The 25,425-nt window shown below is 40.1% G+C and overlaps 1 protein-coding gene across 3 annotated transcripts in view; it reads right to left on the bottom strand.

Annotated features, from left to right (window-relative positions):
* The window catches only part of TENM1 (teneurin transmembrane protein 1), an 891,941-nt gene that overhangs the window by 164,670 nt on the left and 701,846 nt on the right, over positions 1–25,425 (bottom strand). For all 3 annotated transcript variants that reach the window (XM_043459374.1, XM_043459376.1, XM_043459375.1), the window contains one exon: positions 15,197–15,413. In XM_043459374.1, the coding sequence (XP_043315309.1) occupies positions 15,197–15,413 (217 nt within the window). The remainder of the gene's footprint in view (positions 1–15,196; positions 15,414–25,425) is intronic.

The following is a 25,425-nucleotide window of genomic DNA, read 5'->3' as shown; positions in this document are numbered from 1 at the left end:
GGAAAAAATCTTTTCAGGCAAAACTCTCCATTTCAGAACGAATGCTCTCGAGTCTGCTCCCTTTCCCAGGTTACTGCAGCTCCAGATGGCCCTTAGGGAACTGCAGATATATTCTTGGTAAATATGGTGTGTTGTGCCACTTTGTACAGCTCAACTGCCATTTTGTGCGCTCCCAGCTTCTAAACTCAATTTTCTTCATAATTGTGGATGGTAGCCTTGTATCTGCTTTATTTTTCCTGATTTACACAGCCACCAAAATGTAGTTTCTCCGTCATATGTATAATCTGTTTGTGTATGCTTCTCACATCCAAGGTGGCCTGAATAATTCATCTCTTTCCTAGATTAGATCCTTGCTGAAGCAGGGAGGTGGGTACACCTGGGGTCTGACTTTGGTAACCCCAGGATCCTACTTTCCGCGTTTTCTGTCCTGTGCGTCCTGCTGCCTCGGTGTTTCCTCTCCAGTTTCTTCAAAAAGTGAAAGAGAAAGTGTCAGCTGCTCAGTTAAGACTGACTCTTTCCGACCCCACGGACTGTAGCCTGCCAGGCTCCTTTGTTCATGGGATCCTCCAAGTAAGAATACTGGAGTAGGTTGCCATTTCCTCCTCGAGGGGATCTTCCTGACCCAGGGATTGAATCCGTGTCTTCTGCATTGCAAGCAGATTCTTTACTATCTGAGCCACCAGCGAAACCCCCAGCTTCTTCAAATCACCCTTTAAACGAGGCAGTCATCCTTGGCCTGTCCTTGGTCTGTTCTAAGGAAACATTTTGAACTCTTAAATTTTTGCCACATGAAAACAACCCTCGACGTGAGTCCTAATCCTTCAAGGACCTTTCTCTGGAACTTTTTCAATTAAATAATACTCGGAACTCTTCTGAACCTTTGAGATGAGACACCAGAAATTACTGTCTGAACTGTCATGAAGCTGTCACTGCACATGTATGTGCCCAGTGTGACTGTATTTTGTGTTTCGTGTGTGTGTGTGTGTGTGTGTGTGTGTGTGTGTGTGTACTCTTAGAGGCAGGTGCTGCATGCTTTCCATCTTTCCCTGGGGCTCTTGTTCTTTGATTCAGACTTGAAGGAAGACTCTGCTTCCTACAACCTTTAAAAACAAGGACCTCTTCCTGCTGTCGTGGGTTACAGCAAGATAACTTGAACTTGGATGAACATGTCCAAAGTGACTTTAAAAACACGTATGGGGAAGATCACCCCTCACAAGTATTTCTTTTCTTGCTCTCTGGAGAATACAGACTGCTGCCAAGCTGTCTACTTGCTGTCACTATGCTAAAGCAGCAACCTCAAAGGAACTGCTTCTCCCTTTAACTAAATGCTGAATCCTCTAGATGTTGGGAGTTTGGTTTGAAGAACAGGGCATCCTGGGAAATGTAAGTCAGAATATACTTTACCGAGAGCCTTATTGAACTAACAAGCTGCTTGTTAGACAGTTCTGATGCAAAAGGTCTAATTCATTCTGTATTTGCTATTTTTGTGGCATAGTCAAATTATCCTTGGCCTTCAATAAACTCTGGGTTCCATTTTCCTTTTCCCTTATTTGTTGCCTTTTGTCTTCCATGTCAAATTTCCAATATTCATTCAACACCTCAGGCGAAAACATTAACCTCAAGCACAGAAGTTGGTTTGAAAAACAATGCTGAAAACTAAATTGCTGAAAGAAGATGTAATTTACTGCATTGTATTTCTGATTAAAATCTTTCATAAGGAAAATGAGGCTGAAGGGCTCGGGAAGTTAGAGCTATTTGGTTTTGCTGCCAACAGGAGCATAAGCAACCTTTGAAGGGTATGTCTCAAGTCAAGGACCTGGCCAGTGGGGGGTCTGGCAGCAGGTGGGCAGGTGAGGTTGTTTTTTCCACAGGAACAGATGAAATCCTTTCCACAGCTGACAGCTCTGGTCAAGAGACAGCATTGAGAAGGGCTGGGCTGGGAGAGGCCACGTGGATCCTCTGCTCGCTGGCATTGGAATCCTGCCGTGTAAATTCCTCTATGAGTTGTCAGCTGGCTCAAGTCTCCAAGGGACAGAAACCTGCTGCCTGTGAGGTGTGGTTTAATGGTTCTCCTGACATCTTCTCCGCAGGCTTATTATATCATAAGGTTCCACAGCTGTAGATTGTGTCATTTGGGCTAAATGATTGCTGCTTCTGGGGGGCCCTCCTAGAACACAAATACATCTGAGTGGTTGGGACAAAGGGCTAATGATGCCCTCATATCCATGGCGGCACACAATGAATAAAGGCTTTTATATTTGGGCTTCCCTGAGAGTTCAGTTGGTAAAGAATCTGCCTGCAATGCGGGAGACCTCGGTTCAATCCCTGGGTTGGGAAGATCCCCTGGAGAAGGGAAAGGCTACCCATTCCAGTATTCTGGCCTGGAGAAGCCCATGGACCACATGGACTATAGTCCATGGGGTTGCAAAGAGTGGGACACAACTGAGCGACTTTCACTTTCATTTTTCTCAGCACTGAATCCGTGCTATTGCACGTGTCATAGCCTATCTTGGATAGGAGTTATAGATCTGTCCTTCTCATTAGTCACTCCAGGGCAAGGACAGTGTGATTTTCTTCTGTGTCCTTCCTAGTGTCTTGTGTATATAGCATGTGCTGAAGAAAGCTCCATCGAATTTCAGCTCAAATATCTTTATGTGAAGTTGCAAAATATTTCCAACCTATCCCACAGCACTACTTCAAGGGTTTCAGAGACCACTTTGAGGTTCCTGTGTGACAGATAGATGTCTTACAGTTCATTTATTAGAAGCCAGCATTCTCAATTGTGAATTATGACTTCATCATGAGAGTTTTGTTTGATAATTGACTACTTTAGGGAATTAAATAGTACCCCTGTGACTGGGAAGGATGAATGAATAGTTCTCCTCAAATACTTAATTTATGAACACTAACCCCATTTTTCCTTTATCTACAACCATGTAATTACAATTTGGTATTTCATAACTCGCATACATTTGAAGGTTCTAATATTTGGGTATCTGGGGGTTTCCACATATCACATACTGGTTTTTTGATATAAGTTATCTAAGCTGGTACAGCACCATGAAAACATGTAATGTTACAGAATAAACCTGTTTTCATGTTCTGAAAATGTGAATGCAGTGAATGTTTGAAAACTTATTAGTTTTTACTTAAATCGAACTGGCTGATTTAATCCTACTCAGTTGCTCACTAGCCCAAAGAAATAATACCTACTAACTGGGTAATATTAAAAGCAGCTAGGTAGGAGCATTACCCATCAACATTCTAGGACTTTGGGAAAGGTGGTGCTATTGAAAATGCAGATAGTTTTTTAAGCAGGATTATTTTCCTCATGGCTAGTGATGTTTCAAGTAAAACAAAATGGGGGCACTCCCCCTGAGGTAGGGTGGCTATTTTCCCATCTGCCCTGGTAATTGCTTGTCAAAAGTAGGCTTGCTTTGGATGCCTGAGATCCCGAAAGTAATGGGAAAAAGATCAAGTGTTTTGAAGCAATAAGAAAATTGACGACACAGTCACATTTTTTCAGGACTGTGAAAGTACCGCTTTGCCTCATTTAGACACATGATTATTTTTGTCCAGAATTTGAATCCTGAAATATGTGTCCTGGAAGCCCTTGCAACCCTTGAATAATCTCAAGCTTTATTTTATTTTTTTGGTTGGTTTGTTTTTGGCTTGTTTTATACATTACTCAAATGGTTTTATCTTTGTAATCAGCCTGATGGGGTTTTATTAACCTCATTAACCTTTCCTGTCACTTCTCTGTGAATCTGCCCTTCAAATAATGGATAGTCATTAAATACAGGGCAAGTCTGTCTTGTTGGCTATAGCTTGGCCATGGATTACTCTTCCCTCCAGGAGGAAAAAGTGTGGCCTAACTTTATCCACCCCAGTGCTAGCTCTGGCTTGTTAATAATCATCGATGTGACTTTTCCTAAGAAATGGAATTACTCTCGGCCTCGTTTGTTCCTTATGGAAAGTGAGACTAATAGTTCTTATTCCTAATCAGCTCATGAAGATACTGGAACAATCAAATAACCCAGTAAAGTGATTGCCTTTATATTATGTACCCATATATATATATGTGTGTATATATATACATATATACACACACACACATATATATATGAAATATATACAAATATACAATATGAATATATGTATTTATACAAATAAGACATTCATTAAGCACTTACTATGAGTCAGGTACCATGCCAGGCACTCTCCTTATTTTATTTCACTTATCATCAATATAACCCTGAGTAGGTACGACTAATAGCCTGTTTTAAAAAATGAGGAAATGGATTCAAAGAGGTTAAAAAATGTTGCTTAAGATAATACAGCTATTCAGTGGCAGAATTGGTGGAGGTCTTTTGACCTGGACTCTCAAGGGCCTGAGCTGTAGTATTTTTAAGAGAAGATGTAAATGATGTGGCTACAAATGAAAAGAAAGTGCTCACCCACAAAGATGGTGCTATCCATAGGATATCACTACTTTGTAGACCTTTACCAACTGCTGAGCACTTTCCACGTGCAGGGTGTATAGTGGATGTGCCACACGGTGTCATTTGCTGTTTCTCCATAAACTAGCATTTACTCTGCCCTCTCTAGGGACAAGTTTAGATGACAGAACCAGCTAAAGTCACTTCATGCAGATCATATGGCTGAGAAGCAGGTACTAAGGATTTGAGCCTTTCAATCTTAATTTCGCAGTAAGATAGATAAAATATTAGAAAACACCTATTCACACTGAGATAAGCTGTAGACAGCTACTGTGCATTACTAATGACTGTTATTAAGTACCTCAGAACATCTGAATTTCAAAATATCACAAGTAACCAACTGAAGAGCTTTTTAAAGATTTGTGCTTGGATTTCATTGCTCAAGAACTTGCAAAGAAGTGAAAGTCGCACATTCTTTCTTTTTTGGTACCTTTAGGTGTTGACTGCTGATTTCAAGAGCTAGTCAGCACTATAAATCTTGGAGCCTTCAGCACTTTGTAATTTTCTAAATGTGTCTTGAACATGTGTTTCCTGAACTTTAGCATTAGATAAAATAGTTCACTGAACAATCAGGAGTTCCCATCTTCACACGTGTAACACCTTTCACATAAACGAGATCAAAGTGCTTTATTAGCAAGTAGCAACAATCTAACTTCTCACTTGGGACAACAACTGCACAAGTGATAAGCAAAGGAGGTTGCTTAGGAAAATTAATGTGGGAAGACAGAATCACAAGGGATCATGGCAGAGCCAAACCACTCTTGGGTTCCTTTTCCAAATGTGGGCAGGTTATGTGCAGTGCCTCCCTTTAGAAAGAAAGGTGAACACAGACATTGGCAGGTGCTAAAGCTTTAGAAAGAGATTTCCTCAGTCCTTAGTTTATTCAATTTATTCAGCAACTGTTGCATCGTGTGTTTACCAACCCCTAGTTGTGTACCTGGTATAATGTCTTTCATATTCTTAAAATTAAAAATACACACAGATTTTCCATAAGTAAATAGACTTGGAGGTCCTTAACTACTAGATTCATGAAAAAGTTAAACACAAAACGTATGGATTCAAATTGGTTCCTCAGCAAAATTACGAATGATGATGTCACAGACCTTCTGGGGGAACACCTGTACATAGACTGTGAATGTTAATTCAATGAATGCTTTTTAAATTTTAATTTATTTATTTTTGGCTGTGCTGGGTCTTTGTTACTGCACCCAGGCTTTCTCTAGTTGCAGTGAGTGGAGTGGGAGCTACTAGTTGAGGTGCACGGGCTTCTCATTGCAGTGGCTTCTCTTGTTGCAGAGCACAGGCTTTAGGGTACACAGGTTTCAGTCGTTGTAGTGCATGGGATTAGTTGCTCCTAGGCATGTGGGATCTTCCCAGAGCAGGGATCAAACCCACGTCCCCTGCACTGGCAAGGCAGATTCCTTATCATTGGACCACCAAGTGAAACTGAAAGTGTTAGTCACTCAGTTGTGTCCAACTCTTTGTGACCCCATGGACTGTAGCCTGCCAGGCTCCTCTGTCCATGGGATTCTCCAGGCAAGAATACTGGAGTGGGTTGCCATTCCCTTCTCTGGGGGATCTTCTCGACCCAGGGCTCAAACCTGGGTATCCTGTATTGCAGGCAAATTCTTTACCATCTGAGTCATCAGGGAAGCCCACCAAGGAAGTCCTCAATGAATGCTTTAATATTGCAATAACATTGCATTTCTTATAAATATTCTCAAATATAAGGTTTTCTTATCTCTTCTTTTTCATAATTCCAAATCAGGACACAGTTTCTATATATTTGATTTCTTTTAGGGCCAAACACTAATGGATGAAGATCTGCTATTTTTTTTTTTTCTTTTCATAACTGCATGGTCGATGGCTGTTGCTGATTTCTCTTTCTGGAGGCTGTTCAGTTTGTCTGAAGTAGTCAGCTTTTCTCAAAGTACTCCTAGAGGACAGGCACCCCATCCGCTTATCAGGAAAACTTGGTACAGTAAGCAGTGTGTAGGAGTTCCTTGAGAAAGGTTTGTTCTCCCTTTATGTTTCACACAAGGCCACAGGATCCTGATTCAGTGGGCCCCTACAAGTGACAGCCAGCCTCTGGATTGTGTGACAGGCTACCGCATAAGGGTCCAGGTGGCAGGAGATGTTCATGTCACAGTCAACTAACATATAGATGAATGCTATGAGGTCTCAGCTCTAGTGTCATCTCCCCAGAGAGGATTTTCCAGACCACTCTGTCTAAAATGGTCACTCTTTGTCCCTAACCTTTCTTTACCTCACTCGACAGTACCTATTCCTACCTGACATTTACCTTTTTCATTATTGTCAGTTTTCTTCACTGGACTGTATGTGCTATGCTCAGTCATTTAGTTGTGTCCGACTCTTTGCAACCCTGTGGACTGCAGCCTGCCAGGCTCCTGTCCATGGAATTTTCCAGATAAGAATACTGAAGTGGGTTGCCATGCCCTCCTCCAGGGGATCTTCCTGACCCAGGAATTGAACCAGGGTCTCCTGCATTATAGGCAGATTCTTTACCATCTGAGCCACTCGGTAAGCCAATTTGTCTGCTGTAGTCTGGAGCCTAGGACAGTGCCAAATACACGAACCAAGTAAACACTTGAGATTTTCATCAATCTCAAGATGAAAAGATTAATCTTCCCCAAATGTGGATTATCTTGAAAGAAATTATAGGATCTATTATTACAAATGATGCCAAAGGGTGGTTAATGGTGACATTTTTTCACTGTGGCGAATGGGAGTTTTTTGGGGTGATTGTTTTTTCCTCTTGAATTCATCTAACACAAACATTTCAAATTGTATTAAAATTAGTTATAGCTCCAGATGTCAAAGGATGAAACGTCTTGCAAATAGTTAAGCTGCTCACTGTCCAAATAAGCTTTGAATTTTTTCTTGCAAGTCACCAATAGACTTCTGTGAGTGTCCATTTTAGCAGCTCCTCATGCTCACCTGAGTCAATTAGTCACATCTCTGAATGACTGCTGAAAACTTCCAGGTCAGTTTCCCTTCTGAAATTGTTTAATGATTTTGTCTCATTTGGTAGAATGTGTCTTCTCTTACATCCATTTAGGTTACCTGTCTACTCCAGCAAAGCAGCAGAATTTGGGACTCTGAGTTGATGAACCCCAAGCTACTTGATATTCCATAATCCACAGAATTTATTAAAATTTATAATCAATTTAATTTTTTATGTATCTACATGAAATTTTGACTGCTTCCCCCACTGGAATGTAAAGGGAATTCTGTGAATAAGGGGATCCTGTTTCTTTTGTTTACCCCCATCTCCACAGTTCCTGGCACAGAGTGGGTGACTCAAGAAGTATCTGTTAAATAAAGGAGTGAACACATATCTTCATCATTTTGTAAAAATGAGTTGATAGCAGGATATTAGATTACATTAGGGAGAGCAGAGGACTTTGGTAAATCTTGTAGAGAAATTTAAAATCCTCAGTAATTCTGGAAATATTAATCTATCAGTAAAATGTACATTTCAAAAACAATAATTTGTATCTGTCAAGTATGGTTATTCTTAAGTCTTTAGTCTAATCCAAGATTAGCAACTTCTGCAGCAATGATCAGCTTCCTACAGCCGTTCCCTTAACCTCAGTCTTGATTTAATAACTCATTTTGCCATTCACAGGATTTCACATGGTATATGTTCCCAAATCAACTAAGTGCAGAAAAGCATATTTTATTAAATAAGTTATGATAAGTAATTATGGCTGTTACCTGGTATCATGAATAATCAGGTGTGTGCATCAAGATTTCATTATGGAGGGGAATGTCATAAAGGAAGAGAAGGACGTGGGTAAATAAAGAGTTTGCCAAGAAGGCCATGCTCAAGGCATTTGCAGCACCTCAGTTTGTTTTGGGGCGCTTGTCTTGGGTTTTCTCATGAGCTGGAACACCAAAATGAGCCAGTTCACAGCAGTCTTCCTACTGACTCCCTGATACTGCTCATTATTTTCTAATTTTTTCTTGGTTCCCAGTTTTGATTATCAAGCCCACTGAAGGCAGAGAGCATTATTGATGGTTACACAAAGTTATAAACGATGTCAATTATGGACAGGCTCTGCCAGTGGTGGAATGCCTCATAAGTTAAAAAAAAAACCAAGAGTAATTACTTTGCTACTGTTATATAATCACTTCATCTTTTATGAATTTGTTCCTGTGCTATTTGGAGAACAGTAACCTTACCTTTAGGCTGCTCCGACATTTGGGAATTAACTTATTTGAGGTCCTAATATCATCTGTGTGTTCTAGGCAACCAAAATGAGTTTTTCATTAGTAAATATGAGAAGAGCACTTCAATATCACTGCATCAATATCACGCACTCATCCACTCATTTTTTTTAACCTCTTTTTTGCCAAATCCTGTGTTAGAATCTGGGGATGTGGTGGTGTGGTAGATTAACGATGGTCATACATTCTTTGATACTTCTCTCAGTAAGAGGTAGGATTTATGACCCTCCCTTTGAATCTGAACAACCTCTGCTTTAATACGTAGTATATACATAGTATATAACACAAGCGACACTGGTATGATTTTGGACCTAGGTCTTAAGAGACTGGCATCTTCTGTTTCCTGTCTCTTGGAATACTCCAACTTGGAGTTCTGAGCTCAGACAAACTCAAGGTTGGCTGCCATGCCCATAGGAAGCCTGAATGGAGAGGATTTAAGCAGGAAGAGGGATTCCTGGAGGCCATCCAGCTCTTCTAGCTCCCAGCTGAGTTAGATTAGCTGAAAGCCCAAATATCATGGAGAAAAGACAAGTCATCCTGACCACACCCTGTCAGAATTTCTTATCCTTCCTTCCTTTCCTTTTTTCCCCTGCCTTATTTTCTAACCCACAGAATCAAGAAATCTAATCATAATCAATTATTTTAATCCACTAAATTTTGGAGGAGTTTGCTATACTGTGATAGATAATCAAAACAAGAGAACAAATCAGACTTGATCCTTGTCCTCACAGAAATCAGATTTAGAGGTGAGGATGGTTCAGAGCTTCTGTATTGCACATCCCAGGGTGGCACGAGAATTTGAAATATAGAAACTTCACAGAAAGTTAGAACTAGAAGAAACATATCACCCTGCTCAACCTCTTCATTTTGTGGCCTGTTAACACCACTGTCATGGGCTTTGTTTTTATTTAGCTGCTCAGTTGTGTCCGACCCTTTGTGACCCCATGGACTGTAGCCCACCAGGCTCCTCTGTCCATGGGATTCTCCAGGCAAGAATAGTGGAGTGGGTTGCCACTTCCTCCTCCAGGGGAGCTTCCTGACCCAGGGATTGAACCCGCGTCTCCAGCATTGCAGGCAGATTCTTTACCCCTGAGCCACCAGGGAAGCCCTCATGTGCTCAGCGCCTTTCAACTAGGCTAAGGATTCCAGTAGAAGCAGGTGCACGAGACTGCCACAACCCAGGAGCAGCGCGGCAAATTTTAAGATCTTTAAATTGTTCTTAAAACTTACTCTAAGTGACAAACATAATAGTAAAATGCCTCTTAACATCCACATCTTTCTCACAGAAAGTGGACATTTTGTTTCCACTATGGTGGAAACTGGGAGTCTATTAGCCTAAGGTGTGAGGCAGAGTGTCTATCAACTTACTCATGAGGTGCATGCAGGCCCCTTAGTGAAAATATTGGTGGAAATCTCCTTCCATTAATCTGATTTCTAGTTCATGCTCGGTCACTTTTTTTCCTCTTAGTTAAGATGGGATTTTTATAGACTCTCAGGGAAACCGATCAGAAAGAACAAACAAACAAACAAACACTTAAGGTCTTTCCACGGAAAGCTAGAGAAGCTGTGTAGTCCAGATGTTACAAACTCAAACGCCAGCAGGGTCAGGCAGGACATTAAAAGTGCGGGAGTTGAGCCAGGAGCAAGGGAACCAGTGACTAGTGAACTAGAGAGGCATGCCATCGTCATTCCAGAGGGGCGGCTGGCCCTCAACTCTGGAACACCTATACCAAAGATGTCAAATTTTGTCAACTTTCTAGAGAACGAACCCATTCCAATTTTTATGTTAGATCTCTTAGTTTCTAAATGTTGGGCCAAACAAAATATAGCTGTGGGCTGACAGTAAGTAAGGCCTGATGTAGACACTAGACATGGATTGATGTGCGGATCAGCCTCTCGTGGCTACAAAACAGACAAATGAGTTTGGCCAGACCTTGCTGTCAGCGGTTGCACTAACCCCGGTAGGATTTTGTCTTTTAAATGCACTTCTCCATTAGTGATGGTGAGTGAAATGTCTGGCTTTGCAAATTACTGCTGTCGTTTAGTTTAATGTACTCTTGTTTTTACATATTTATAAAAACCTTTTACATTATTAATAGTGATTAAATGCTTAGACACTGAAGATCAATAATGGTTCTGTTCACCTATTTACATTATTAAAAAGTAATAAGTCATACAGGGCGTGCAGAATATGTGGTTTACTTTGTAGTCATGTTTGGAATCGGTTGAAAAAAAAAGAAACTCAGGCTACAGGGTAAAATATATTTAAGGAAAAAATGGTAACTGACAGGCTTGCTGGGAGACTTTACTGTGGGCAAATGGCATGTTGCCAGTGACATCACACCATCAGGGGCACACGAGGTCCACATTCTACGTGCTCTCACATACCAGTGCAGAGAACTCACAACAAGAAAGCTAGTCTCACTTGGATGCACAAGGATGAACAGCTCTTTAACCTTTATGCATCCTTGCAACAGTTAGTCACCTATATGCCACCATCTTTAACTCACAGGCCTCCGATGGTGGCAACACTCAGCAAGTCCTCCGTGTGGCTCACAGTTTGCCAGTAGGCAAATGAGCCCCTCAGCAATGATTTCTTCATCTGCCTACCCAGCTATCACTCAATCATGTGGCAAAAACCTAAGAGCAAATTGGATTCCCTGATTACAGTACCTGTGTTCTAGATCTGTCTGAGAATAACCCCGCAGTCAGATATGTATAAGGACCAAAAGTCTTTAGCCCAGCTCTCTAAGGAGCCAAAGTGGCTCAACACAGTGGTTTAGAAGTCTGGCTCTCAGTATGAATCTGCTTGCGTTCAGATCCTGGCTCTGACACTCACTGATTGTGACCTTGGGCAAGCAACTTGACATCTCCGTTATTGTTTTCTTACCCCAAAAGTGGGGATCACAATGATACCTACCATATCAGGTTTTTGTAAGGATTAAATAACACATGTAAAAGCTTAGTATGAGACCTGACACAAAAGAAGTGCTTAATAACAATTTACATGTAGCAAAAGGCCCATTTTACCAGTTGTTCTACCAAGAAGTTGGCTTGAACTTTGTAAATAATATCATCAAAATATCATTGAAATGTGTTCAAATGAGGTGGATTTTACAATATTGCCTGGTTTCCAGATATCATTCAACCAGATGTCATTCATCCTATATAAATTAGATCTCAGTCACTTGGCTTATTTAAAAACAAGTTGAAATAGGGCAGCAGTGGTGTAACAGAAAGATTACAAGAGTTACTACATAGGAATAAAACTACCATGTGACCCATTACTGGGCATATACCATGAGAAAATCATAACTGAAAAAGACACATGTATCCCAATGTTCATTGCAGCACTATTTACAATAGTCAGGACATGGAAGCAACCTAGATGTCCATCAACAGATGAATGGATAAAGAAGATGTGGTATATTTACACAATGGAATATTACTCAGCCATGAAAGGAGTGAATTTGAGTCAGTTCTAGTGAGGTGGATGAACCTAGAGCCTGTTATACAGAGTGAAGTAAGTCAGAAAGAGAAAAACAAATACTGTATATTAGTGCATATATATGGGATCTAGGAAAATGGTACTGATGAACATATTTGCAGAGCAGGAATGGACCCACAGATGTAGAGAACGGACTTGTGGACACAAGGGGAAGGAGAATGTGGGATGAACTGAGAGAGTAGCATTGACATATATATACTACCATGTGTAAAATAGGTAGCTAGTGGGAAGCCTCTGTAAAATACAGGGAGCTCAGCCCGGTGCTCATGATAACCTAGAGGGGTGGGATAGGGTTGGGTAGGAGAGAACCTCAAGAGGGAGGTGATATACATATATATACGTACAGCTGAGTTGTGTTGTCGTATGGCAGAAACCAATACCACATTGCAAAGCAATTATCCTCTAATTAAAAAAAAAGAGTTGCTACAAAACAAGGCTATTGGCTGTGTGATGTTGGACAATTATTTAATCTCTCTGGACCTCAGTTTCCTCATATATAAAATGTACCAAGACAATACCTACTTCACAGGGATATTGTGAGGATACAATGAAATAATGTTTGTTTGAAAGCTGCACAAACTAAAAAGTACAATAGAGATGTAAGAGCTTGTAACTATTATTACTTATACTCTACATGATCAGAGTTGGATTTATTTTATCCAGAGATACTCTGAATAACACTGGATTATGTGTTGATTTTTGAGAGGAAATATAGTTAGATTGCTTGTCCTCGACTATTTCCCTTTTCTGACAGATTAGAGATATGTGTCAGAGCTGAGACCACTGGGTGAAGGAGACCGTAGTTCTGAATTCAAATGCGACTTTCAGAGCTACTTGATAACTTGGAGCCTTTTACAAAAGAATAAGGAAAACTCAGTCAAGCCAGGAGGAGGAGAAGGGCATTAAGCACCACAAGTAATAGGTTTGTTCACTCTGCGAGTGGCTGGCAAACACTGCCGAAGCATGAAGCTGAACCACAGGGGCTGGAATTTCTCTTCACTTTTCTAAGTTTATTGCTCAAACGCCCTCCTGTAGGTCACAATAATTTGGCTCCCGTCTCTCTCAGGTCCTGACTTTCTCCCTTTAGTTGAGTTCAGTGAGTCATTTAAATATGTATCTTCATGTCATGGAAGTTGTTATTTCATTTACCTTCTTTTCTTTGTTTCGACTGAATTTCCTTAAGCATGAAGGTTTTTTGTTTCCTTTGTTCCTCTGGAGTGCAATAAACAAGCCTCTACTATCTAAATAAATACTTTGACTGAAGCCATTTGAAATTACCCCAGACTTGTTATTGAACTGGGGGAGATACTTCAAAATGGGGATGACTGAGTCTCTTGGAAGAAGGCAAACTTTGACTAGATCCCCTGGCAGAGAAGGTCTTTCTTGTGGTACACTGGCATTTGAGTTTGGGGTTCTGTCTAAAGATTGAAAAGATTAGAACTGCACATAATAAACATAATGAGAAGCAACTAAGCCTGTGCACCACAACTATCAAAGTCCACATGCTCCAGGGCCCGTGAGCCCCAACTACTGAGGCCATGCACCACAAGTACTGAAACCTATGCACCCAGAGCCTGTGTCCCACAACAAAAGAAACCACCGCAATGAGAAGTCTGTTACTACAACAGGGAGGAACCCTTGCTCGCTGCAGCTAGAGAAAGCTGGTGCATAGCAACAGAGACCCAGTGCAGCCAAAAAAATAAATAAAAAATTAAAAAAAAAAACCAAAAAAATAATAGATCAAGAAGAAAGAAAAATAAACATAATGTGACATTTTAAAGTTTCAATAACAGTTCTGGTATACAATTTGGGAGAAGGATGTTGACTGTTTTCAATTTCCATGCACGTGTTTTTTTTACCCCCTTTCTACTGTGTACAGGGGTCAACACTGAATTGTAATTTTCTTAGATTGTCACTCAGATAAATATAAACTCTTGACTGAGCTTTTCTCAGGGACTGATAATACCCACCAGGATGTGACTGTGTGGGTGGGATGTAGACAAGCGCTCCTGGACAAATACTTTCCATGTTTTTTTTTTTTTAAACTTTCTTTTTGTAATAGTCTAGAAGCTACTGAAATATCAGAAACAGAATGAAGGGAAGACTCTATATTACATGCTTGGGGGGATATTTCTTTTTTATCCTCTGGTCTTTCTTGCATCTGAATTGAACTTGCAGCTGCCACAACCATCTTTCTATCAACCCGAGAATGAAGTTTCTGCTGAAGGTGGTAGACTAGAGAAATTTAAAGGACCTGGGGCCTTGATGATGTTACTGAAGCCTTAGCTCAGCCAACCCCTGAGCCCCACAACTGCTGGACTTTCTATTTTGGGAGATAAACATCCTTACTGTTTAACAACAGTATTTAAACATGTTTAATTGTGGCATGAACAAAAGAGAGGACATTTTAAAGCAATCAGAAATATTGACTTCACTGACTTACTTATATCTAGTGCTAATGACTAAAATGTATCATTGCTGAAGATGAAGCAGAGAAGGACAATGAGCAAAATCATGTTATTACATTTCAAATAAGTAAGTTAATTTAAAAAAATTTTTTCATCTAATGGGTTGAATTTTGGTCTCAGGTCTTTAGTGACAATTCACACATTTGAGCTTCCCTAGAAGACAGATTTTCACAAGTCTTGCATTTCACTTTAGAACATCAAATGCACCAAATTCTCTCATATGGAAACGTTTTACACCCATAGAATGAAACTTAAAATTTAGTTTCTTAAATTCAGGAATTTTTCAAATCCAGAGCTAAACAATAAATTTGAAAATTACACTTGTTTTTTTGTCATTAAAAGCCTTGTTTACACTTCACCACGAATAATATACATCATGTGAGTTTTGTGTGTGTATGTGCATGTTTCTTTCACAGTTAAAGAAAAACATGACCACTGTTCATTAAGGAATAAAATAAATACATATATACCTGCTGTCAAATGAGATCTCTGGAGGAATGACATGAGTACTGTCCTTGCCAATAAGGAATTTGATTCGATCATAGAAAAGTCTTGAAGTGTGCTGAGACAAGAGAGATTGGCTTTGCTGAATGAGGTCAAGAGGATCTGGTGAGCCCTGGCAGAGAGGACTGACATAACAGTTGCTTTGTTGACAACAATCCGGGTCCACACAGTCAGTCAAACCATCTGAAAAAGAAATTTTGGAAATTTAGCTTCAGGAGAAACAACATAATTTAAAATATGTACAAATGGAGAAAAATCTAGAATATAGTCAAAAGTAACTGTCCATGTTTTGAGTTTAGAATCTATTAAATTCACATATTTCTCATGATTTATCTATCACTCTCTCTGAGTTTACATGGCACATCAGTGAAATTCAAACTATTTTGTTCATAAATCTTTCCTTCCTGAGTCCTCCTGAAGTACCACATTGGTTAGCATTTGAAGAGAGTATTCTGTTAGTTACCACTTTTTAAAAAAATTAATTTTTATTGGAGTATGCTTGCTTTACAATGTTGTCTTAGTTCTACTGTCCATCAATAGGAATAGACAGAGGAGATGTGGTGTATATATACACAACGGAATATTACCAATAAAAAGGAATGAAATTGGGTCATTGGTAGAGACATGGATGGACTTAGAGAGTGTCACACAGAGTGAAGAAAGTCAGAAAGAGAAAAATAAATGTCATATACTAATGCATACATGTAGAATCTAGAAAAATGGTATAGATGATCCTATTTGCAGGGCAGGAACAGAGATACAGATGTAGGAAAAAACATACATGGATATCAAAGGGGACGAGGGGTGGAAGGTTTTGGGAGATTGACATATATACACTACTGATATGATGTATAAAATAGATAGGGCTTCCCTGGTGGCTCAGATGGTAAAAAATACACCTGCAATGCGGGAGACCTGGGTTCAATCCCTGGGTTGGGAAGATCCCCTGGAGAAGGGAACTGGCTACCCATTCCAGTATTCATTGACAGACTTTATTTTCTTGGGCTTCAAAATCACTGAAGATGGTGGCTGCAGCCATGAAATTAAAAGATGCTTGCTCCTAGGAAGAAAAGCTATGACTAACCTAAACAGCATATTAAAAAGCAGAGACATTACTTTGCCGACAAATGTCGGTCTAGTCAAAGCTATGTTTTTTCCAGTAGTCATGTTTGGATGTGCGAGTTGGACCATAAAGAAACCTGAGCACCAAAGAATTGATGCTTTTGAACTGTGGTGTTGAAGAAGACTCTTGAGACTCCCCTGGACCACAAGGAGATCAAACCAGTCAATCCTAAAAGAAATCAGTCCTGAATATTCCTTGGAAGGATTGATGTTGAGGCTGAAGCTCTAATACTTTGGCCACCTGAGTGAAGAACTGACTCATTGGAAAAGACCCTGATGCTGGGAAAGATTGAAGGTGGGAGGAGAAGGGGCTGACAGAGGATGGGATGATTGGATGGCAACACTGACTCAATAGACATGAGTTTGAGCAAGCTCCGGGAGTTGGTGATGAACAGGGAAGCCTGGCGTGCTGCAGTCCATGGGGTAGCAAAGAGTTGGACATGACTGAGTGACTGAACTGAACTGATAAAATAGATATCGCTCTTTTGAAGTTTCCTTCTTCCTCAGCAAGACCATTCCTCCAGGAAAATAACTATTTCTTATATTTTTTGAATTTATCACATCATGTACATTTCTGAACACACAATCAACAAAGGCTTACCAACCTGAATTTGTTTGTACTTTAAAAAATTCTCCCAACATTCTTGTCTAGTCTTAACTCTCACAATAGAAGTTGGTATTCTTATGGTGACAAAATGTCTAAAGTAGGGCAGTGATATTCACTTCTGAAAATTACCTGGAGAGTTTGAATCAATTATTGGAGAGTTTTTTAAACCTGTATATTCTTCAGTCCCACCTATTAAAGCAGAACTTCCTCAGAGCCCAGGATTATGCCATACTTAATCTGGGTGATTCTGAAGCATACTAAATTTTCAGAACCACATTTTTTGAGAGTCTGTAGAAGTGACTAGAACTTACTTGTCCCAAATAGCATTATTTGAGGCATATACTAAGTAACTTCCTGTATACAGTGATAAGTGGCTCTCTTTCATTCCTAGGCCTTCACCCTTTCTTCTGGACTCCAGAATCCAGGGTTGTTCCAATAAATTAATCACATAAAAGCTTCATTCTTTGGTAGAGGAATGATGTGGTACACAGGGGTTCCAGGAGGAAGGGAGACTTGAGAATACAGTCATCCCTTGGTATCTGAGGGTGATTGGTCCCAGGACCCCCACGGATACCCAAATCCAAAGACACTCAAAAGTGAACGTGTGAGTCCACTCAGTTGTGTCCGACTCTCTGACCCCATGGACTCTAGCCTGCCAGGCTCCTCTGTCCATGGGATTCTCCAGGCAAGAGTACTGGAGTAGCTTGCCACTCCCTTCTCCAGGGGATCTTCCTGACCCAGGGATCGAACCCGGTCTCTTGCATTGCAGGCAGACTCTTCACCATCTGAGCCACGAGGGGACTCACTCCTTTATATAAAATGGTATAGTATTTGCACATAACCTATGCATATCCTCCTGTATACTTTGTCATGTCGAGATTGCTTATAATGCCTTTGTTGTTTAGTTACTAAGTCCTGTCTAACTTTTTGTGACCCTGTGGACTGTATCCTGCCAGGCTCCTCTGTCCATGGGATTTCCCAGGCAAGAATACTCGAGTGGGTTGCCATGCCCTCCTCCAGGGGATCTTCCCACTCAGGGATCAAACTGCATTGGCAGAAGGATTCTTTACTACTGACCCGGGAACTAATACAATGTATTAGTCCACAGTTCTAAGTATAATGTAAATGCTATGTAAATAGTTATCAGGGGTGTGCCAAATTAAAGTTTTGCTCTTAGGAACTTTCTGGAATTCTTTTTCTTCTTCCAAATATTTTTGACCTGTGGTCGGTTGGATCCACAGGTGCAGAATGTGAGGATACGAAGGGCTGACTGTAGATACACAGCCCTGTGTTAGGTGCCTGGGAAGTAAAAAGCTAAAACCAACTCTTTTCCTGTTTTTAGGAGCTCAGAGCTTAGTAGGAGGAATAGGCACACAAAACAGCTGACTCTTACATTTGTTAAACCTGCAATAGGCGATACAAGAGAGTTAACTGCAAAGAGAAGGGGCTGGAGCGATTAACTGAGCATATAGACACTTCATTCCACACCCAATATGGAAAAAAAAAAATTAAAGTCCTTTCGAGGTCCTTAAAGCAGACAAGTGGCTCTAGTGTCGATACTTAACAAGGGTAAATATAAAGATGCTCAACTTCTTGCTTGCTGTGGAATAGGGAGGTGCAGATGGATCACGGCTCCTTAGGCTGATGATGAAAGTCGCTGGCACGAGTTTCATGTGGCTGTTTTGCTCGCTCTCAGGTGCTTACAAGACTGCTCCTGTTGAGCTGGAGGGGGATGCACCACAGCTGGAGGCAATGGAAGCCAGGAACACCAAGGGAGTAGGCGTTTGGAACAGTAGCCCCAGGGCACCCAGGAAATATTTTTCCCCACATGAGGTCCTTTCAAATTCCCTGTACCATAGACACTACTTTGATTTAAAATGCAGTTTGCTGCTTTCTGGCCTCCGCTGTTAGTTCAGTGTATTTTTGCCCCTGATTTTTGCTTTTCTGTATACATGTTTTTCACTGATGAATAATTTTTAAGTGTGGATTAGTTTCACTAAGAGGTTCCCTTCTTGTCCCCTTCCTCCCCTCATTCAGCAAATTTTATGAACAGATTTTCACTAGATTGTAGATGCTGCAACCTGCTGCAACCCTCCAGGACATTGCTCATAGCCTCCTCTTAGCACCTTCCCTCTTTACTCTGCTAATGAAACATCCGGATGTGCTGAAAAGCTGGCAAAAATATCAGTCTGATGAAAATAGTTTTCCAATGTCTGGAATTGGTGCATAAAATACTAAACAATGAAAAACTGCTTTTTCAGATGGGCAATCACCTTTATCTTTCAATTGGCAGCGAATGCAGTAGTCATAAGATTGGGCTTTCACAGGTTTCAATCTGTCAACTGCACTATTCTAACTTATTTTTGAAAAGAAATGGATTTTAAATAAATAGTAATGCCCAAATGATCTTCAAAACTGGAGTCTAAAACTAATCACAGAGCCAATTGAAAATTTGGGCTCACATTCTCATGGAATTATGTGCTATAAATTCCAAGCTAATGTTTCATATGCCATAATTGTCTATTGTATGGGGTTGACCCTCTAAGACCTCTGTTTTCTAAGAGAATAGTACAACTTCTCTTGAATCTAGAAAGGCTACAGGCAAGCCAACCAATAATGATATGCAACCCCTGAATTATAATTCATAGGTGAGCCCAGTACATGGGCAAAGATCTACTTACCAATTATCACATTGGATAACACTCCATACAGTATGTCTAGACTGTTACAAAGAAGTGTAAATGACAGTCACACTGCTTGTGTGTGGGTTGCTTTTTTTCTTTCTTTGGCTATTAATGGATCTTTTATCGTTCTGAACTGGAAGCTGTGGCACCGTCCTGACAGCCAGGCTCAAGGTGTCAGATATGGACACATGAAATGTTAACTTATTTTTCTTTTGGGGCCTATTCCCTTTAAAGGAATAAAAATAAAAGCTAGCAAAAAAAGGGAGGTTAAACTGTCTTAAAGGACTAAACACAGCATTCACTGATCCTAGCTTTGCCAGCCAGTTAAGGGCCATTCCAGCTGGCTCAGTTGGCGATCATGAAGATCAAGGACACTGATTTCTTTGGAACATTTCTTCACTATTTAACTTTTACCTATTAGATGCATGCCCTTGGTTGAAAGCCGGATTGAATAAGGGAATATGAACGATATAGGGAAAACCCATATTTTCCTAATCCTTAAAATGAATTTCCAAATGTATATCCTCTTAGGGACAGCACCCATATTATCACTTTGATGAAAAGGGACAGCTAGTTCATGGTAGGCTATCCAAAAGGATTTGGCAACATGTATAGATTAGTTAGGGGCTTTCCAGGTGGCACTAGTGGTTCTTTACTAATGTCTCTAATGCAGGAGACACTAGAGATGGGGGTTCCATCCCTGGGTGGGAAAGGCCCCCTGGAGGAAGGCATGGCAACCCACTCTAGTATTCTTGCCTGGAGAATCCCATGGACAGAGGAGCCTACTGGGCTACAGTCTATAGGGTTGCAAAGAGTTGGACATGACTGAAGTGACTCAGTACGCACACATGCATGCATGCATAGATTAGTTAACAGCCTTCCAGGTGGCTCAGTGGTAAAGAATCTGCCCACAATGCAGGAAACATGGGTTAGATCCCTGGGTCAGGAAGATCCCCTGGAGAAGGAAATGGCAACCCATTCCAGTATTCTTCCCTGGGAAATCCCATGGACAGAGGAGCCTGGAGGGTTGCAGTCCACAGGGTCACAAAGAATCGGATACAAGTTAGTCACAAAACAGCAGCAGAAACAGCACAGTTTAGTTAATATGTATCAGGTATGGCACTAGGTACTCCCTTGTGTATTATTTTAACTAAATCCCTGTGACAACCCTGTCTGGTAGACATTCTTATCTCCATTTCACAAATAAATGAGGGGAAGCCACAATGTGGTTGGAAGAAATTTGGGAGTCATATTAATACCCAGTGTTCTGACTACAAATAACATGCCTGACATCATCATCCAAGAAGTATTACTAGTACTAGTGGCCTAGGTGTAAGACCTCCAAGTGCCTGACTAATGTGATATTTAGCTATTTTATTAATTTTTTTTAAGCTATTTTAAAAACATTTATTTAGCTGACTGTGCCAGGTCCTGGTTGTGGTACGTGGGATCTCCAGTCTTCATTGAGACATGCAGGATCTTTTAGTTATGGCCTGTGGGATCTAGTTCCCTGACCAGGGATCAAACCCAGGCCCCCTGCATTGGGAGCACAGAGTCATAGCCACTAGACCACCAGGGAAGTCCCTTAATGTAGTATTTAGAATACATGAAGAGGTTAAGGTGAAAGAATCAGACAACTTTGGTCTAACCTTGACTTTGCCATTTAAAAATCAGTGCAACTCCTGGATTCTCAGTTTCCTCATCTGTTAGATGGGATGAGCAGGGAGCTGTTGTGAGGATCATCACACGCTATCATGATCATATCAGCACAGTGCTTAGGGTTTAGTAGCTAGCACTCTCAAGAAATGTTACTTAGCTATTGTCATTAACCAAATTCTAGACTGTACAGACAACAAAGAGTCCAGGGACAGAGTCCTAGGGGTAGATGTCAATGGTTTGCAGTGGCAGCTTAAAATGTTCAGACCCACTTCTTTTCAAGTTGCCTTATCACTGACCAGAGGGCAATTAACTTCTCTGTAGCATATTCAGTTCATTAGAACTTGTTCATTTTGTGAACTCTGCTTCGTTAGGTTGTCAGATAGGTAGGAATCTATGTGGCTCTAAATGGACACTAATGCTACAGTAAATCTTTATTCATTGAATTTCACAAGTTCAGAATTTGTTATCATTTGGACAGGGGCTAGACTGAAGCTTAACCTTTTCAGTGCATATAGAATAGAGGATCTGCCAAGCAAATTAACAATGAAAAGGAAATTGAAGGGCTGATCATTCCAATGATTCAGTTGAACAGAATCGTCTCAGACATTTAGGAACCTACAAACAATGGATTAATTTCGAATCATTCATAAATATTTACTAAAGCAAGCCCTCTACTAGGCAATCCTGGTAGCTTCACTGTTGCTCTTATAAGCATGAAAGGTAATATGATTGTATTTCCTTTGGAAATAGTCTATAATTCATCTTTTTTCATTTACTCAGGCTGACTTTTACCTTAGTATTCTGCTGCATTAGTAAAAAGAAAGTGGGAGAGGTTCAAGGGCATTTGCATTGTAACCGCCTATATCATTGTTATTGCTATAACCTATACATTTACTTTTTCTGCATCAGGAAAGTAAATTGTATATATTCCACTAATGTTCACGTCCTCCCCACCTGCCATCAATGGCTTCCACATTGCTCAGAATAAAAGCCAGTGTTCTGACAAAGACCTACTTTCTCACAGTCTGGTTCTCCACCATCTCTCTCTTACCTCTCTTACCTTACCTCCTTTCCATTACCGTATCCCACAACTCCTTTCACCACTATTTCTATGCCTGGAAACTTCTTCTCTCCAATGTCAATATGGCCCACTCCTTACTTCATTTAATTCTTTACTCAAATGCCACCTTCTCTGTGAGGCTTCTTCTGACCACAATATTTGAAAGTCCACCTCTGTTGCACATTCTTATCTTGTTTTAACCTGCTTAAAAATTTCTCCATAACACTTACCAGCTTCTATCATACTGTTTAAAAAATTAGGGGGTTTATTGTCTGCCTCTCATAACTAGAATATAAGATCCATGAAACAAGGATTTAGTCTTCTTTATTCATTGCTATTTCCTCAATGACTAGAACAGTGCCTGAGTCCAAGTAAGCATTCAATAAATATTTATTGGATGAATAAATAGATGTCCTAAAAGTCCTATTTATAGGACACTTATAAATGTACCTAGAAATTAATAAATGTTCAACTAATACATCAAAATATGTAGGTTATAGATGCATTCTTCATTGACACCACACCTTTATTACCCACTTTATATTGAAAGTGAAAAAAGGTGAAAGTGTTAGTTGCTCATCATGTCCGACTCTTTGCAACCCCATGGACTATAGCCCTCCAGACTCCTCTGTCCATGGAATTCTCCAGGCAAGGATATTGGAGTGGGTAACCATTCTCTTCTCTAGGGGATCTTCCCAACTCAGGGATTGAACCCAAGTCTCCTGCACTGCAGGCAGATTCTTTGCCATCTGAGCCACCAGGAAAGCCCTACTTCAAACATTCTCATTCATTCTCACCACAAGCAGGAAGATGTCAAGTATTATTAGCCTTAGTTGATGGATGATGTGACAAATTCAGTTATAGAATGGTTAACTGAGTTATAGAGTTTAGATGTTCCAACTTCCACTTGTATCTGGAGTCACTTAGAAGTTTAGGTTCTCATAACTAAGATGATCTTCTAATAAATGAGTTCCTTGGAAATGAGGAGGGGTATGGTCAGAAGAAAAAATGAGGAATACGCTGCCGATGCCAAGCCTCTTTTCTCAGCCAAAGCTTAAAAGTAAATGGAGGGGCCCTTAAACAGAGCAAATGTTATCAATTCACTGCTCCTTCTATTTCATTTTCCTATTTATTAAACACTGCAGCATGCTGGTGACATTCAAAACATGAGGCTTATTGATCCATGAGCTTATATGTGTTCATAATTCACCCATGGTGTTGATTTCTAGATCTAGAAACACTACATCATTAAACTGGCTTGCAAATAGCTTTTGTCCTTAATGAATGGTGACTTGTTATGAAGAATGATTCCTGGAAGATCATTCTCTTTTAGGCAATTAACTTATTGATTTTACCAATGAATATGAATATAGCCCACTGGAAGAGTTTATATAAGAAAAACTTTGACAAACAGGTGACAAATACTTAAAAGATAAGAGGGAAAAAGGCTATTTTGATTAAACACTCTTATTATGCATCTTTTTAACCTCTCTGACAATCTTTCCACAGTATAAAAAATTACCTTCCTTCCTTTATAACTTGAGTGAATAAAATAATCTTTGATAGCTGATAATCTTTAAAAATTTACAATGTTCTGTATAATCTGGCCAGTGCCTACCTTTATATTCTCACCTCCTACCAATCTCTCCCTGACTCACTGTATTCCAGCCACAATAACTTATCTTTCACTTTCTAGAAGAGTCTAGTACAGTTTCACCTCAGGGCATTTGTACATGTTGTTTCCTTGGCCTGGAACATTCTTCTCCTGACTCATGTCAGGCCTCCCTTGCCACATAGACCTGGTTAGGTTCTGCTATATATGTTTATAGCACTCTAAAAATTTTATGGCATTCTTTACAATTGTAAATATATACTTATTTGTGTGGTTTCTTGTTTAATATGTAAACCATAAACTCGTGAAGGCAGAAAGTCACTTGTCTTTTTGTCCTTAGTGTCAAGCACAATACTTGGCGCAAGGCAGTGATGAATGAATGGAAAATTGGGTATCCAATTTGAAATGTTGGGCTGAAAGGTAAATACTTGAAACAAACATTTGGATCAGCACTATCCAATAGAACTTTCGCCATTGATAGGAATGCTCTAGATATGCCCTAACACAGTAATCACTAGCCTCATGTGACCACTGAGCAATTGAGATGTGGCTAGTGCAGCTGAGAAATGAGATTTTTAAGGCTATTTCAATTATATTTAAATAGTCACATGTGGCTAGTGGCTACCATATCAGACGATGCAGGTTTTGAGATCTCCAAATAGATGTTGAATGATCTATAAACTCAGCCAAAGAATATAAAGAAATTTGAAAATTTTATGAAGTCCAATTTATCATTCTTTTCCTGTTGTGGTTTCTTTCCTAGCTTTTATGTTTAAGAAGTCCTTTCCAATCTTGAGATCTATCACCTATACTTTCTTCCAATTGTGTTTGAGTTTTCTTTTACTTTCAACTCATTAATCAGCTTGAGTATTTCTATATATTTTATTCTTTTGGAATATGGCATAAATTGAAAATCTAAGTTTTTTCCCTTAATAAGTTGTCTCAGTTCAGTTCAGTCGCTCAGTCATGTCCGACTCTTTGCGACCCCATGAACTGCAACACTCCAGGCCTCCCTGTCCATCACCAACTCCCAGAGCTTGCTCAAACCCATGTCCATTGAGTCGGTGATGCCATCCAACCATCTCATCCTCTGTCGTCCCCTTCTCCTCCTGCCCTCAATCTTTCCCAGCATCAGGGTCTTTTCAAATGAGTCAGCTCTTTGCATCAGGTGGCCAAAGTATTGGAGTTTCAGCTTCAACATCAGTCCTTCCAATGAACACCCAGGACTGATCTCCTTTAGGATGGACTGGTTGGATCTCCTTGCAGTCCAAGGGACTCTCAAGAGTTTTCTCCAACACCACAGTTCAAAAGCATCAATTTTTTGGTGCTCAGCTTTCTTTATAGTCCAACTCTCACATCCATACATGACTACTGGAAAAACCATAGCCTTGACTAGATGGACCTTTGTTGGCAAAGTAATGTCTCTGCTTTTTAATATGCTGTCTAGGTTG

The sequence above is a fragment of the Cervus canadensis genome, chromosome X (assembly GCF_019320065.1).
Source record: "Cervus canadensis isolate Bull #8, Minnesota chromosome X, ASM1932006v1, whole genome shotgun sequence".
In the NCBI taxonomy this organism is placed as follows: Eukaryota; Metazoa; Chordata; class Mammalia; order Artiodactyla; family Cervidae; genus Cervus; species Cervus canadensis.
This window is presented reverse-complemented; position numbering and strand designations above follow the sequence as displayed.